This window comes from Suillus bovinus (genome assembly GCF_016758785.1).
Source record: "Suillus bovinus strain UH-Sbo-P2 chromosome Unknown EDB93scaffold_84, whole genome shotgun sequence".
Classification (NCBI taxonomy): domain Eukaryota; kingdom Fungi; phylum Basidiomycota; class Agaricomycetes; order Boletales; family Suillaceae; genus Suillus; species Suillus bovinus.
This window is the reverse complement of record NW_024542140.1, coordinates 133,294-149,968: the sequence shown is the minus strand read 5'-3', so window position 1 is coordinate 149,968 and position 16,675 is coordinate 133,294. Positions and strand designations below refer to the sequence as shown.

Below are 16,675 nucleotides of genomic sequence, written 5' to 3'. Positions count from 1 at the left end.
GTCCCCGATGTTCAGTCCTGTCGATTGACCGAGTCTTCGCAGGTTACGGAAGTGTTTCACAGCAACCCAGGCTGAAAGACACAGTGCGAGGACCTCCCAAACAGTGTAGAGCATCCAAATCGTTGAAAACAGAAGCGGGGAGTCCCCCTCGAACACGTAATTGAACATATACGTGCCAGAGAGTATCAGCTCATCTGGAATTCGTCCAATGAGCTGTGTTCTTCAAATCGACAAGTGAGCTCATCCGTTACACTATCCTTGAGTACTATTACCACCAAGACCCCGCAGGTGATGTTTATAGTCAGAAACATGATAACAAGGAAGACAAGCATCATTCTGGATCCCTGATACATGGCATGTAACCGGGCAATCATGATCACTTGCATCATGTTTCAGTCGAGTCAATATCACAGAGGTATCACAGCTAGGTGACCCACCACCCAACATGGCAGTTACAACCACATTTGTCCCATTTAGTGCGTAGTATGTGATATTGCCTGAAACACCCGATAAGCGATCAGCCTCAGGTATTGGAGACAAACACCGACTCACATCTGTATAGTCATTATGTCGGGCCAGGCTCAATGTTCGGAATCGCTCTCACCCCTACATATGAGTGTATTCATTGAATAGGAATGAAATGGCGGCGTAATACTCACTGCATCTCCTAGTGAGACTAACGGCATTGTTTCTGTGTGCCGCTGGTTAGAGGAATCGAATGCAGCACATGTGAGACATACGCAGAATATCAATGCTAATCGACAGATATGAGCATTAGCATGGTGCCAAGTTGTTGGCCTCAATACATACACAGAATATGGTATTCCAATATAACGTATCTGGAACATTTTGAACTCAGCACGACTTGCCAGCCACGCTATAGCACAACATGAGGTACGAACAAGCAAATACAGCACAGTCATGAGTGACCATCGTTGCCTCTGGCGGATTCGTAGTATTCTCTTTTTTCTGCTGATACAGAACTCTCGTCACTTACCCAGATAAGTTCAATCTATGACACGGTTCTCAGCGAGTTGGCTGCTCTGGCAATAATATCGACCTACCTCTTGTCCAACCGTTAGCGCTGGAAATATTATGAGAAGATCAGCAGTTTTTAAACACTGTCCTGCTCACCCCAATCGTATACCACCACGACGCCAGCGGCAACTGCGAAATAGGATATCAATGTTAGATCAAGACATTTTGATACGACAAACCTGTCCAATAGCTATAAAAAATATTCAAATCAATTATCGGCCACAAACTGGGATCATTTATGACTACGGTGATATTTGAGAATGAGTATGGGGAAATGGAGAATGTGTATACTATCCACAACTTCGGACACATGATCTATTTGTCACGATTTGTGACGTTTTATCACGTGAGGTTTGTCGCTGTGTGACTTCTACCTTATCAGTCTAACGTGGGAGCCGAGAAAAATAATGATTAGATAACCGCCTTTTCATGAAACACGATCGTGAGCTGGACATGCAAGGTCGTTCACTATAGAAGGACCCTCATATACAGGCTGTTGAAGATATGTTTGTACTGTCCATAATCAAAGTGAGCATTTCTTCAACAGTCCCATAATCCATTAATTTATTACTTTAGGATACTATTGCAATTCTGCCAGCAAACTTTGGTGTGCCTTCAGCACAAGCTCTCATTTCCGAAATAAACAAAAAATACGCCAATAGAGTCCTCCATGACGTAGGGCTGTGTATTTGCGCGTTCGACCTGGTAGAAGCCGGTGAAGGAAAAGTACGATACGGAGATGGGTGTTTATGGTATAAAGGTGCGTGCTTGAATTTTTAGCCTGTCCTGTGGCTGCGACTTATCCAGATGAATAGTCAGGTTTAGAATGGTCGTTTTTCGACCATTCGCGTCGGAAGTGATCCTTGCTAAAGTGAAGTCATCAGACGAAGATGGCATTCGATGTATGGACGCTCCTTCCTTCTCTCATAAATACTAATTGTACCAGTGAGCGTAGGATTTTTCGACGACATTCATGTACCTCTAACATATCTACCGCAACCATCCGCTTTGTATGTCCTTTGAACCACCGTTCGCTCTAACCTACTCACAGCTGCTTTCAGTGACCCAAATGAGCGTGCTCATTTCTGGCTACCAGACTCAGAGGCAACAACCGCGCACGAGCTTTTGGAATCTGCAACGGCAGACCGGATGTACATCGATCAAGGGGAAGTAGTGCGGGTTCGCATTGAGGCTGACGAATTTTATGACGACGAACCTGGTCCGCCAAAAGCATCGGAAGGTATTGCAGTAAAACGAGAGTCCCGGCGCGCACCATATAGCATAATTGTGAGCTTTCAGGTACGGGCCTCGTGCTCTTGCTGATTATTCTTTCTGCAGTGCTCTATCGCAGAACAGGGACTCGGGCCTGTCCCGTGGTGGAAGAGCGCCCAGCCTGATGGCGATGCTATGGACGAGGAATGATTCGCTTTTTACATTCGACTTTCAATAATAGTGATTGTTGGAACTCTAATACAGGTCTTAAATATGGTATCCGAGTCTCCCCCGTAGTTAATGACACATCCGTAGGTGCTGGAGAGAGTTTTATTCTGGATGATTGAATGAGCTCAAATCAATGCAACCCAGTCTCTCCAGTTCGTCCGTAATTAAAGCTTACCTGGATATTGCGGCCGCATCAGAGCGTTCCCATCACTGTCCAATTTTCTCAATATAATAGTACTTGTTTAGATTATCCGCTGGAGATTAATGGAAATCCGTGCTGCCGCTTCGCCGTTCAGGTAGTTGTCACTGTCGTTCAAGGACCTATCGCCGTCGCCAATTCTTCGAGTATGCTTGGACATGGATAGTGCCTGATAATATCTACAACTGCAACTTCACGACATAATTTGCCATGACTCCCGCCCAGATACAGAAGCCAAACCAAGTGTTGTTGCCCATCGCAAGTCACTTGCGGAAGATGCCGAGCCACTCTCTACTTGACTTACAATGAACCGTCCCGACAACATCCTTAGGTAAAACTATGGCCATGCATTCATTCGGATCATGTCGAAGGAGGCTTCCAACTACAGCTGCACGTCTGCATGCTCTCATCCATTCCCGACTCGCATCTACCATGTCCCAATACCCATTCCCGCATCACCCACGACCAACTCCGCACCAGATATTTCACCTCTCCCATAGCGCATCTCAAGCTGACATCAAGTCAAGATGTTTGTATACTCGCTCATACTCACACTAACTTCTGATTGGCATCCCTAGACTATGAACTCGTCCGAGAACATCATCCCGATTCTGTTCATGCGCAACATATCCCTGCTTCAGAACGACATGCCCGGTTTCAATCCATAACTGCTGCGTATGAGGCTCTTACTGGGAAATCTCGCTTACAGCTTGGTTCGGGACTCCGCAGCAGTCCGTCCGATTCCGATATGTATGAAGAGTTAAGACGGCGGAGACGCGCGCACCATAGGAATGCAGGGATGGACTTTGATCACAACCATCCATTTGGCTTTGCGAATGGAACGCCTGGGAGAGAGTGGACTGCGCGGCCAGATGAGAGATGGAAAGACTGGTCAATAATATTTGTGGGCACTGCGGTATGTCTTTTCTTCCAATCAGTCGTTTATGGCTCCTTTATATATTTAATCTTTCTATGAAGTGTTTCATCATTGGCGTCGCTCCTATATTTTTCAATCATAGCTCCGATAAGCGTCACAGGAGTGCAATTCAAAACCTCACCCAAGCTCGCAGTGAAGCTCAGGAGTACGGGATGGAGCGGCGAAGGGAAATTAGACGACGTGTGCAGGAATACCAGTTGGAGCAAAAGGAGCGCGATGCGCATCGTAGCTGTGACCCGAAGGCCGAGGGAAAGTAACTGATGTTGCTGTCGCGAGCTTTGAGCATAGACGGAGTCCGACTGTATCTCTCTCTATTCTTCACTATCATTCTCATCAATAAATGGCAGGCACCAGGCGACGTTTCAGTACATTTAATTTCTTTCACTCCTAATGGTCGAGAAGCATTCCAGTTTGCTCCGTGGAAGTCCCATGTCATGGTAAGTACCACACCTCTTGTCACTATTAAATGTACATCCAGCTCCGAAGGATTTGTAGTTGTGATGTCGCTCGTCCATGCTCGAATCAACAGGCAAGAGCTAGAAGTGTTTCTATGCCATGGTCACGACAATCCCATGAGTCATTATTCAAAAGGAACCACGTAGTGACTCGGGAGATTACGGTACCCTAAAACAATGCGTAACTAGAAGTGAAGTAATTGGGTCAGTCGCTACTCCAAGGGAAGGAACAAGGGTAACATATCCCACTCGCTGCTCATCTGTTGTCCCAGCCCCAACGCCCAAAATAAGGGTCTTCAGGGCACAATTTGACCATGCCAGGAATGCGTTGAGCCCCGAGTGAGGCCATGATTCTATATAACCGGGTTCAAATGTGCGTAGATTGAGGAGTGAGAGTGCGTCGAACTAGTCAGATAATCGAGGTTGGGGGCAAAATCATTGTTGATGTGTAAGGATTGAAGTCCAATATGCCTAAATGGCCCTAAGGTCTGCGGAGCGAAGTGCAAATCGCTAACGGCGAGAGGATGGAACCTAACTGGAGCAAGCAGAGAATTGACCGATCGATATGGCGATCACGACATTTGTCAGGTGTGGTCAACAAAGATGTGTCAGAGGCCGAATGAGGACCCTATCATCTCGAGGCGCCGTAGGGTTGTTGGAAGTCGAGAAATGCATAACCCATCTATTTCCAATGTGATGATTAGCTCCTGAAATGCTGAGATGTCGGTTCCGGATTAACATAAGTTCCAGTCCATTGCCACGCAAGGCTAAGTTGATCTGAGAGAGAGACGAGATTGATTGATGTCACTAAGGCTGAAGAAGGTTTCTCAATTGCAGTGTCAAGGACTGAGCGACATTCTGCTGGTGAGAACTGGAATGCAGATTCGAGATCTGGTAACTAATCCGAGTCAACTTGAACAATCGGACATGTCCGGTAGACTATAGACGTGTGAGCTAAAGCGAATGAATATTAGTACATGCAATTCTGCTTTCAAATTGCTTACCATTCCGTCAATTGCCCGCGTGTTGTTTTCTAACGTCCGAATATGCGAATGCAAAAGGCTTGAGCTCGAAGCTACAAGAAAATGTATCAAGTCAACCGTGACCAAAAGCCAAGTGACTGCCAGCGGCCGTGACCGTCACACACAAGGTCACACACATGATGTCTGTGGTTTACCGTCAAGTTCGTTCCGAATTCTAGGGCCTTATCTTATCTTTTGGACTTGAGTACTAATTGTAAATTCCAAATGAGAGACCGGATGCGAATCTTTCTCGTTTTCTGGGTTCTTCTCAGTTGGTCGATAATAATGCCTGTTAATCCTCAGATACTCGGTAAGTTGGAACATTCTCAGAAGGTACTCGAGACACCGCCATCGGAACCTCCAACTCCTGCTAAACTTCCATCCCGCAATCCAACCCGCTCCTTCTGGATCGATTCCTCTCCGGACGCAAATCCACTCGCTCGCCAAGGTAGCCAAGATCCTCTGCCTAGTGATGCAGACGTCTGCATCATCGGGGCTGGTATCACAGGCGTTGGCGTCGCGTACCATCTTATCGAACTCTTGAATAACGCCTCGCTGTCTGTCAAAAATCCGCTCAGAATCGTGATACTCGAAGCAAGAGATTTCTGTTAGTCTGTCCTATGCTTATCGTGAGTTTATCGTACTGTACTGATTCATTTCAGGCTCAGGAGCGACTGGTGCGTGGAGCACTACATATCTATTTAGTTCCTTGTGCGGAGAATATTGTTTGTAGGAAGGAATGGTGGACATCTTACGCCGGCTGCTTTCCTCGAGTTTGCTCAACGTCAGGCATTATTCGATACGGTCGAGGCAATTAAGTCGTATAAACTCGAACAACACACCGCTTCTTTACTCGTCAAAATCATAAAGGAGAATGGTTGGGCAAGCGATATCGACCTAGTAGAAGGTGGACACATAGATCTCATGTTCACAGAGAAGGAAGCAGGAAATGCGCACAAAGACTTCGATATGGCACGTCAAGCGCAACTCAATCTAGATGGCGTGGAATGGCTCTCGAAGGAGGAACTGGAGAAGGTACTTGTTATCGCCAGTCGTAATCTCCCTAGTTTGATTCAACCCGCTCATTACTAGGAATATGGTGCACCTTACTCAGGATTCCGCGAGCCAGGAAACAACGTCTGGCCACTAAAACTTGTCACGAAGCTGTACCAGCATGCTCACGCACACGCTGGGAAATACGCCTCCCTGAAGTTGCACACTCAGACCCCAGTGACTGCAGTCACACATGAAACGACCGATAATTCTTCTACTTATGCAGTCGTGACGAACCGGGGTAGCATTTCGTGCTCCCGTGTTGTCCATGCCACGAATGCGTACGCCTCTTATCTTCTTCCCTTTCTCACTGGTCCAGATGGAATTATACCGACTCGAGGACAAGTAATGGCCACCCGTGCTTCTGTCGGTACAGATCAAATCCATATACCAAGCTGGAGCGGAAACGAAGTAAACCACTCCATTCTCAGGCTAGTAGCCTGTCTTGTCGTGACTAATCTTTCTTTTAGGGTTTTGCATACTGGTTCCCACGACCCGTAAAATACTATACCGAAAAACCGTTGATCATCATTGGTGGTGGCCGGGAAGCTGTGGCACCCCAATACGAGCTATACGTGGACGATGACTCTGAAACGCACCCTCTCGTCGGGAAGGCGCTTCGCGAGTTCCTGCCATCTGTATTCGAGGGTAAATATGACCCTCTTTCGGAGCCTGAGATGGAATGGGTAAGTACTTTTTTCGTCTGGCTGAAGATATTCATGACGAGGGTTTAGACTGGCATCATGGGCTTCACGAAGATGGGGGATCCGTTTGTATGTCCAAGCAACTTTTGTAACTACTGTTGTTGATTTGTCCCTCGCCAGGTTGGTGCTGTGGCAGACTTACTCCTAGCAAATCCAGACAGAGAACTGTACCAGAAACAGTACATCGCCGCAGGATATACCGGTCATGGAATGCCGCGCGCATTTGGATGGTAAGTCTTATATTTTACGACTGAACCAATTCATACATGATATGGTTTCCAGTGCCGAAGTCATCGGCCAAATGATTCTGGCTGAGATTTCTGATAAAGAGTGGAAGGAACCTGATTGGATTCCACAACGTTATCTGACACGGAATAGACGAGTCCAGTGAGATCTTACGGAGCATGACGCCGAGAATGTGGAAAGACTAGATATCAAGAAACTTATTTTTGAGTGCAACACTGGCAGCACGAACGATGTCCAAGCAGCGATGGATATCAGGTATAGAGCCTTCACAATGATTAGAATTCTACCCAGAAGCGAGGTACGACTCGTGTAGGGTTAGAATAAGGACTTTGCGCATTGGCGAACTGACAGGGAGGCAAGGCCATGTTAGAAGGGTCCAGCAGGGCGCCATCGTATCTGGCCACCTTAGCACCTGCCGCAGGCACCCGTCTCCTAGGATGAGGATCTGTGAACTAGAGGCCGACCTTGCTATGAAGCTCTGTCCCACTCGCAGCCCTTTGTCTGCCCAACCGTACACTACCCTCATGGTGGGCCATGAGTACTGATGAGTCTGGCTGGCCCTAAAGGGGCTCAGTAGCAGCGTCGCACGGACCGCTATTCACATAGGCTCAGTAGCATTAGTTTAAAACGGAACGAGAGGTACGAGCGGTAGGGCTAGCGACAGCCCCATGACGGGAGTTTTCGCAGGCTCTAAACCGCTACAATCTCCCCGGTTCTACTAGCCTTTGGCCAGGCTGATTAGCAGACTAGAGCCTAGTTTACACACTAATACGATCATAGTATGTTTTTCGACGCTCGTCGTTGATTGATCGCGCAATTTCATACGAGCGCCGGGATGCTACATGTCTCCAGTACAACTTGAATGTTGCACCACACCACGATCATGTCATAATTCAATTCGCCAAAAAAGGTTCAATAGATATATCACTTATCGCCATGCCCTGTGTTCATGCCACGTCTGCATCACTCGGCTTTACAAAACTTTCCTTGCATCCAGATGCGATACATCTTCAACTGCCGTTTCCGGTTGACCAGAAGCCGGCGGTCGACACCGAGTTGTTCGATTGTAAACAAAGGTTGTGGTGGACAGTGGGCAAGAGGACGAAGGAGGTTGTAGTGAACGCCAGAGGATGGACCTGAAGAGGGCAAGCTGGGGGTGTCGTCGGATCCTGGGTCGGGAGTGTCCGACAGCGTGTGTGATGCGGGACTGGCAGTTTCTGACGGCGCAGGTAGTGACGTTGGCTCGTTATTTTCATCTTCGTCTACAACTTCGGTCACTATTGATGTTTTCTGAGCAGGCGAGGCGTGGGATCCGGTAAAGATAAGCGCAAGCTCGTCTAAATATAGCAACAGAATTCAGAAACTTGGTTTATCGAGCTTTAGCTTTGTTCCCAACGTACCAAGCTCGAAAAAATAGACTCGTGTCTTATCACCCCGAATGTAAAAATTGTCTTCGAGGAGACGACCGGATTTGAATCGCAGCTGCGTGAGATCATGTCTACCATAGTCGCGGAATAATACAAGCCCACCAGGCTTGAGCATCTAATGGCAGGTGATGAAACGAACGTATTGGTGAAGCCATCCAAATACCTTATGAATATTAGCGATAGCTTTACCCCATTCATCCGGGTGGAGCGCACTGAGCACGAATACCAGGATGATAATGTCCACAGTCCCTGGCTCTACCCCTGGCGGCAGTGTGTCCAGTGAGGATAAATCCCAGACAGCTGCCTCTATTTTGCCAACAGGCGGGGAATTATAGAGGGCATGTGTCTACTCCTAGACTGAGCCGAATAGACGAAGATAGTCAACCTGTGCATACCTGTACTAATTTGACTGCATGGGTCGAGTAATCGTAAGCACGGATGATAAGATTTGGGTTCTGGTTCGCCATTAGGAGCGGAAATGCAGCGTTGCCAGCGCCTAGACAGGGCTTAGGTATGTTTCATCAAAGGTAATACTATACTCACCGCATCCTATCTCGCAAATAGTTACGTCTCCTGCCTGACTATATAAGAGAAATCACCGTTGAGGTACACTCCCTTACATTTGGTTCTGCCGCTGTCAGCAGCTCTGGAAATTCAAGATGTAACCTTCAGCTAGAAAGTAAGCGTGTTAATCAGGACAGAATGAGTGATGCCCACCATTTTCTATTTCGAAAGAAATTGTCGGCATTTGTCTTGTAAAAATTATCCCTATCAATAGACAGCATCAAAACGAATGAAGCGCTGACAGTCGAAACTTACGAACCAATATTTTGCAGGTTTTGCATTGTAATTTTTCTTATCATCTTCAGGTACTGGAACAAGACGTTGCCTCGCCAACGATGCAGTTATCGTTTCAGTTTGATCCTCAGGGGGCGGAACATGGTCCCAAGCGTTTTGAGTCCAGACATCAGAGTCTTGCGTAAGAAATCTACACGTTTGATAACCTAGATCAGGTATTTTCTGATGATCTTTTTCATGCTTACCTGGACCCAAAAGGGGGTTTCTCAGCGTTGATGTCGTGCACCGATGAGCATAGCTTCGGTATGCGCGCAGGTTTGGTATCCAGTGGAGAATCCATGCAAAGCACACAGCACAGGTCGAGATCCTGATGGAATTTTTTGTGTCTAAACACACAGCATGCCCTGGCCCAAATTATACCTAGATGCGATCAGAGAAAAAAAGATCAGTAACTTATGCGTTGGACTCACTGCTTGCCGTGGCAGTGGATGAGTTTAGTTCCGGATATGACCGAAATCCGATGCTGATTATTGGCTTGGGTTCCCTGAGCGCCCACCAAGCAACATAGTCTCGTCTTGCTACTTGTCCAACACTGTGATCCAAGTTTTCTGATAACACAGAAATTGTGTTCTGTCACAATTTCTGGCTTCAACCACAATCAAAATCTGCATCTGGTTGGTTTCCAGGTAAGTAAGTGGTGGACTGCTGCGCAACTAGGCCTGGTCAACTTCGCCCAACCAGTACCCAATTCGATAATTGACCGGAATCATGTCTACCCTTCAATCTAACGGTCGTCCTCCTCCACCCGGTGACGAAGATCTCCAGCACCTTTATGATGAAGTTTGGCGGATCTTTGGCGAAGAAACAGCTTCCCCAACCGAGCGCTCGCCAACAAGCGCTGTTTCTGCCCATGCACGCGAGCCCTACCCCAATGGCTCATTCCACGACGTCAATGCGACTATATCTTCTTCTTCTTCAATCCGAATTGCCCCTCATCGTCCCCCTGGTTCGTTTTATGTTTACTCGCGTTGTGTGCGAGTAACCTGACTATGACATATAGCACCTGCGCCCCAGCGGCCGCACTCTCCTGAAATACGCCCACAACCTGATGCTGCGACTTCGCCTACACATAGGAGATTGAGACCACTTCCGTTGCCTCCAGGTGCTTCTTCTGTAGGTCCTCAGCCTCATGAACAACCACCTCCAGTTGCAAGCACTTCACGCCCTGGGACGGCTGGAGTCGATGTGTAGGTCTTCATCTATTTGATTCCATCCATAAAGTTTTTATTATACATGCAGGCGTCGTCAGCTTCCCCAGGCACCTACGGTGCAGCCCAATGGCTATAACGGCAGTTGCCCATCCACAGGTCCTGCAACATCCCCTACCTCATCTACAAGTAAACCAGTCGTTTCTAGCTCTCATGCTGACGGGCTGCCAAATATACATAAAGCTGTCCCTGCTGTCCCATCGCACGCCAATGGAGCGACTGTTAATGGCGTGGATGCGTACCGTTTGCAACAATCAGATAGCAGCCTCGATGTACAGGGCTACGGTGTCACCGTCGCACCTAAACCATCCCCTCGACCTCCTGGCGCTTCGCCCCCGAACATTCCGGGTCACGGCAATATTTTTGATGATTTCTCGACCGACTATGGTCTAGACGATACGAAGAACCGCCCATCTCATCGCTCTCAACAATCTTCGGAACAATTTCGTCCTGCGGATGCCTACCCACAGCCTCATGCACGGTTACATCCAAACGATAGAATCAACGGCCCCGCACCATCTGCTCGGGTAAATGATTTGCGTCATCGCCCTTCATCATCATCCGACTATATCCCTAATCGTAAGTCCACACAAAGACGAGAAATTTGAATCACCAACTGACACCATCTGCAGATCATCAAAATACTGACCCCAAACTAGGCCGTGCAATTTCTACGGGCTCCACCATATCTTCGTCGGTAACGGATTCACTGGGTCGCAATGTTTCAGTAACGACAACAGCCACCAGCTACACTGATACGGACGGTTCAACTCCCAAATCTGGGCCAACAATACTCAGCAGAGAAGGGTCCTACGGGTTCCCACCGGCAGGCCCGTCGGCACTCACATACATCCACGGTCATTCAGATTCTGGCAGTGTCGGTTTCCAAGGTGGAAGTGTGGATTCGTTAGCGCGTGCTCGTCCGAGTGTTTACAGCGGCACACCTGGACCTCCGCTGGACGACCAAGAAGAAGAAGAGGAAGAAGAAGACGACGATTACTTTGACTCCGAGAGTGATGATCCAGACCCAGACAGATTTGTCAACTTCAGCTTGCTATCGCACTTGGCCGTCCGCTTGCGCGACAAGGTGCCTCGCGGCACTCATGTGAAAAGCAGTATCCCATACCCTCGTGCATTTACCGGCAAGGACATCGTCGTAAGTCCGTTGCTAGAATTCTGTGACAAGACCTGACGCAATGCCGCTGTTTCAGTCTACTATCCAAAGCCAGATCCAACGTGAACTACTTATCAATCATGGTGTTTCGACCACCGATCGCCGTGCTGCCCTCCAGGTTGCTCGAAGTCTGCAACAGCAATTATTTTTCTATGAAGTTGAATGGGGTCAGAAGCTGCTGCAAGATGGCGTCGAGGACGTGTATATGTTCCTGGATGACCTAGAGGGCAATTCTGAGGCTCACCGAGAGAGGGAAGAGCTGCCAACAGCCGTCATCACTTCACTCACTCGGTGCTATGCGTCGAGTTGCAGTGAGGACGACCCCTGTTATTCGTTTGCTTGTCCACGTCGAGTAAGTTACTGTGATCCCGTGGTCGTGAGTTCGGTCTAATGTTTCTGTAGCAAGCTGGTCGGATCGTAGACATAGGTCCCATAGCCGAGCCAGAAGTACACCACGTAAGTTACCGTTCACGTTTTATTGACTGGATTGAATATTGAATATTGTCTTCACAACAGCAAACCGAAGACTGGTTGAGTACGGTTGATCCCGGCATTCTTCACACTCTTCCTGAAAGTGAAATTCATCGTCAAACGTGAGCATCTTTGGGAACTTTGTTTGGCACTATACTAAAGACCACACTAGCATCATCTATAAAACTATCACCCAGGAAGAACAATACGTCCAAGACCTGGATACTGTGGAGGCGGTTAGTGCCTTGTGTTACTCGATAGTTTCGACCCACCTACTCTTATTTTAGCTGTTCATTCGGCCATTGCTGAAAGCAAGTCCTCCTGTCATGCCGGCTAACAAGCTAGACGAGTTTGTCGAAGAGGTTTTCGGAAACATCCTAGATCTTCGCGAATGCAACCGACGGCTAGTGGAAGCTATGTATGTTCGGCAGCGCGAGCAAGCACCGATCATCCAAAAGATCGGAGATGTGTTTTTGGAGGCCGCGAGAGAGTTCCGGTTTGCATATCCGACATATGTCGGACATCTTCCCCTCGCTGAAAAGCGCTTCAAAGACGAGATCGAGTCCAACGCCGACCTTCGGTTGTTCCTTGAGGTATGATAATTATCTGCCATATCGGGCGTTGCTGGACTGTTTTGTAGGAGTGCTCGCGACAATCCAAGCAACAGGAAGCTCGTCGACTGGATTTGAAACACTTCTTATCGCGACCTTCTGAACATCTGCAGAAGTACCCCATTGCACTGGAGGCGATCATGAAAGAGACAACTGAAGGCAACCCAGACGCGTACTACCTCGCAGAGGCCATCGAAGCCATCAGAAATCTTCAGAACGTTGCACAACTCCGGACGTTCCAGACTGCCATGGGCAAAGGTCCAACTGGGAAATGGGAGTGGCACGATATCGTAGCCAAGGATGTTAGAGAGAGTCTCAGCAAGGCTGAGGCCAAACGTCAATCGTACGTTTGTTCTTTCTTTCAGCTATCATGAAATGCTCAACTTTGTGCAGCATTATATTCGAACTTATTAAAGGTGAGATGGCGTACGTCAGGGACTTAGAAAATATCGATTTGGTGCGTTGTCCTTTGCAAGTCCTTGACCTCACTATCATAACTCATTCTTGCCACCACAGATTTACATTCAGGCCCTGCGAGAGATGGATCCTCCGGTCATTCCTCGTGAGAGGTTGAATGGTTTTATCACCGATGTTTTTCACAACTTTGCTGAGCTCCACTCGCATCATCGGAAACTCCTGGACCAACTGCATGATATACAGCGCGAGGAGCATCCAGTGATCAAGAGTATTACAGCACCTATGTTTGACGCTGCTTTGAACTTCAGGGATGCATACATGGAGTACATTCCCAACTATCCTATTGCTGCTTATCGCATCGATGACGAGATGGCTAACAACATTGATTTCAAGACGTTTGTTGACGTGAGGCTTGTTCTTTGCTTCGCTTTACATTCCTAATCATAATACAGCAATGCATACGGCATCCGGATGCCCACCGCCTAGACATGAAGAGTTTTATCAACCGTCCTATCCCCCGATTATTGCGATACGAATTGCTCTTGAAGGGCATAATGGACGAGACACCTGTTACCCATGAGGATCGTGAAGCGATCCCTCAAGTCTTGGAGATCATAAAGTCTTTGGGCAAGGAAACCGAGCCAGGAGTTCAATCAGCGAAACAGAAAGTTCAGCTCTGGTGCTATAACTCAAATTTGCAGTTCAAGCCCAACGAGTCCGTTGTAAGTTTCCAAGGTTTTTGTCTGCCGTCACATAATGAACGATTCATGTAGGACATGGATCTTTTGAATGAAAACCGCTCTCTCATTCATGCTGGCAAGCTGCTGCGACAACCCGACACTGGCTTTGAATGGAACGGATGGACTGAGCTTTTCGTTTTACTGTTTGATAACTACTGTAAGTTTTCTAACCCTTGTATTGTATCGGGACACTTGACCTCCAAATTCAGTGGTCATGACCAAGACAAAAGAAAAAGACGGCGTGACAAAATATAACGTAAACCGGAGAGTGAGTGATTGTAAATATGGCATTGTATAATATCTCACTTGTGGCTTAGCCCATACCGCTGGACCTCCTTACTCTGGCCAACTTCACTGATCCGCCGATACAGCGCAGCACAAGCATTCTGCGTCTTGGCCTTGGTGGAGGGAACAGGCATGTAGAAGGCGGGCCATCTCCAGGTAACGGTGCTCCTGACACCGCTAATGATTCACGTCTTGTATATCCTTGTACCATCCACTATAACGGTAGGCTTGGTGGTTTACATACCGTGTTTACGGAATCTCAGCAAGCGCGAGCGGAATGGAAGCAGAAGCTGGACGAGGCCATCGGTATGCGCAAGGTTGTCCAAGAATCAAACAAAGTCTTCGAGCTGGAGCCTCTCAGTACAGACACCTTTCTTGTCCCATCCATATCGTCAGCTGCTGTACCATCTTGGAACCACGAGAATTCCCTCACAGGCAAGGTTACTTGCTCTGTTCCCTTTAGTGAGCTCAGGGCCTTTCCTTTTTCTGTTTATCTTACCGAGACGTTTTTCAAGCTACTGCTGATGGACGAGCATTGGTGGCTATTGGTTGTGCCGAGGGCGTTTGGATAGGCTTTAGACACGATTCAAGATGTTTGTGTAGTCGTATTCACTCTCTTTGCAGACTGACAACTGCCACTTTAGCTATGCGCCGCGTATTACATCTGAAGATGGTGACACAGTGTGCAATGCTCGAGGATTTTGGGATGTTCCTCGTACTTGCAGACAAGGTATTTCCACTAGTGATGGCCTTTACAGGACACTAACCTGCAAATAGGCTCTCTTTGCATACCACATCGAGGCTCTCGTTCCATCATCTCCACAGAGTGCTCATACGTCTCAGACGCCACAGAGGGTTAATGGAACCAGGGACGTTCACTTCTTTAGCGTCGGCAATCAAGGAGGACGAACGCTAGTTATATACATGAAGAAGAAAGGGGTAAGTTCTGCGACATCCCAAGGCGGGCTTACTGACAATGTGAACAGCTCGACAGCGTCTTCCGCGTTTTGGAACCGGTGGTGGAAAAAATCAATGAAAGGAGCAAGGCACCTGCCTCGTTCACTTCCCGTTTTGGTATCCGACCTGCGCGTTCAGAGTGGTTCCGACTGTACAGGGTACGCGGTTGTTGGTGGATGACGTTGCCATGTTGATTTTTTTCTTAGGAGTTCTTTCTGCCCTCAGAATCCTTCGATCTGGTCTTCCTCAAAGCAAAGATCGCGATTCTCTGCACCAAAGGTTTCGAAATCATGGATCTGACTGAGTATGTCGATTTTACCACCTCACCTATCCATTTCTCCCGTTTTGACCATCATTCAAGTTTCAAGAGTGTCACAATTCCACTGCGTGACGATGGCTATGAAAGACTTGCAAAACGTGGGGAATCTTGTAGGCCAATGGGGATGTTCCGCGTGGAAAATGAATTCCTTTTATGTTATGATGGTTAGTCGTTCTGATTTGATCTCCAGTCAGCGCTGATGGTAAAACCCTAGAGTTCGGTATCTACGTCAACAAGCACGGCGCACCTAGTCGCAACACGGGCACCATTGAATGGGAGGGCACAGCTGAGCGTGTGGCAATTCACTGGCCTTATATACTTCTCTTCGACTCTCGCTTCATTGAAGTCAGGCACGTATCAACAGGTCTGCTCACACAGATAATTCCCGGAAATGAGATACGCTGTATTTGGGATGGTCGTGGTACCTGTGTCCCTCCATCGACTGGATCGGAAAGCTTCCAACAGATGAACCTTGACCCCCGGATTCACTGTGTCATGGCTGCGCCGGAGCCTGTTCAACATGGCGCGGTCGGGCGCCCCCGCTCAGTGGCTCAGCACGTATTTGAGCTGACACCTACGATACCGGTCTATCCACCCGGTGCACCCGGTGCACCTGGATCACCCAATAACTCGCCATATTTCCAGCAGCAAACTGTTTCTCCCCCGCAGTCTCCCAACCTCCTTCCGATGGCATCCTGGAGATGATTACATCACACACAGGCACTATTGATGCTCGCTGCGCATTTATTTCTACAGATGTACATCCTCGTCGATTTCTCCATCTTTTTCATCTTGTTTTAGGAACTTACATAATTTGTATCAGTGCTCATTCGCAGTCTTTGCTAGATCGTCCTGGTTTCGGTAATGGATTTGGTGACCGTCATGGCCAACATTTCGGATGAATTGGTGAATTATGTATACAACATTCAGCTCACTACCTAAGGAGACTGTCACATTATGAGTCAATCACAAGTATATTATTCCACACAGCGTCGAACCAAGCGCTAGGACGGTCTCATGGCACCTGTTATCATCATACTGAGTTTACAAGGCAACTCAGCGGCGAGCGCATGTGGATGATTGATCTTACTCGACAACATGAACATAATTAGGC

The 16,675-nt window shown here is 47.8% G+C and overlaps 5 protein-coding genes across 5 annotated transcripts; 4 read left to right on the top strand and 1 right to left on the bottom strand.

Moving 5' to 3' along the window:
• Window positions 1–1,458: 1,458 nt before the first annotated feature.
• EDB93DRAFT_1175437 (RNA polymerase III subunit Rpc25-domain-containing protein) lies at window positions 1,459–2,755 on the top strand. Its single transcript, XM_041450479.1, has 6 exons — window positions 1,459–1,566; window positions 1,615–1,798; window positions 1,854–1,940; window positions 1,985–2,048; window positions 2,100–2,325; window positions 2,377–2,755. The coding sequence occupies exons 1-6, from the start codon at window positions 1,543–1,545 to the stop codon at window positions 2,458–2,460; spliced, it is 669 nt and encodes a 222-aa protein (XP_041302995.1). The 5' UTR covers window positions 1,459–1,542; the 3' UTR covers window positions 2,461–2,755.
• Window positions 2,756–3,022: 267 nt separating this feature from the next.
• EDB93DRAFT_1093466 (uncharacterized protein) lies at window positions 3,023–3,871 on the top strand (the record flags this gene model as incomplete). The annotated part of the gene is made up of 3 exons (XM_041446515.1): window positions 3,023–3,206; window positions 3,256–3,593; window positions 3,656–3,871. The coding sequence occupies 3 exons, from the start codon at window positions 3,023–3,025 to the stop codon at window positions 3,869–3,871; spliced, it is 738 nt and encodes a 245-aa protein (XP_041302994.1).
• Window positions 3,872–5,376: 1,505 nt separating this feature from the next.
• Window positions 5,377–7,239, top strand: EDB93DRAFT_1107715 (FAD dependent oxidoreductase; the record flags this gene model as incomplete). Its single annotated transcript, XM_041447765.1, has 8 exons — window positions 5,377–5,698; window positions 5,754–5,768; window positions 5,825–6,126; window positions 6,184–6,555; window positions 6,615–6,830; window positions 6,879–6,917; window positions 6,969–7,078; window positions 7,131–7,239. 8 exons carry the CDS (start codon window positions 5,377–5,379, stop codon window positions 7,237–7,239), a joined length of 1,485 nt encoding a protein of 494 aa, XP_041302993.1.
• Window positions 7,240–7,838: 599 nt separating this feature from the next.
• EDB93DRAFT_1308861 (S-adenosyl-L-methionine-dependent methyltransferase) lies at window positions 7,839–9,659 on the bottom strand (the record flags this gene model as incomplete). Its single annotated transcript, XM_041454790.1, has 9 exons — window positions 7,839–8,431; window positions 8,495–8,636; window positions 8,685–8,867; window positions 8,917–9,017; window positions 9,065–9,098; window positions 9,142–9,187; window positions 9,239–9,289; window positions 9,345–9,509; window positions 9,565–9,659. The coding sequence occupies 9 exons, from the start codon at window positions 9,657–9,659 to the stop codon at window positions 8,058–8,060; spliced, it is 1,191 nt and encodes a 396-aa protein (XP_041302992.1). The 3' UTR covers window positions 7,839–8,057.
• Window positions 9,660–9,886: 227 nt separating this feature from the next.
• EDB93DRAFT_1212646 (CNH domain-containing protein) lies at window positions 9,887–16,643 on the top strand. Its single transcript, XM_041451055.1, has 23 exons — window positions 9,887–10,325; window positions 10,380–10,566; window positions 10,619–11,166; window positions 11,220–11,743; window positions 11,799–12,113; window positions 12,164–12,217; window positions 12,278–12,354; window positions 12,405–12,468; window positions 12,520–12,825; window positions 12,873–13,186; window positions 13,237–13,300; window positions 13,360–13,665; window positions 13,713–13,982; window positions 14,034–14,157; window positions 14,210–14,268; window positions 14,318–14,747; window positions 14,801–14,878; window positions 14,930–15,015; window positions 15,063–15,224; window positions 15,272–15,400; window positions 15,449–15,546; window positions 15,604–15,725; window positions 15,776–16,643. Exons 1-23 carry the CDS (start codon window positions 10,088–10,090, stop codon window positions 16,264–16,266), a joined length of 5,046 nt encoding a protein of 1,681 aa, XP_041302991.1. The 5' UTR covers window positions 9,887–10,087; the 3' UTR covers window positions 16,267–16,643.
• Window positions 16,644–16,675: the final 32 nt, after the last annotated feature.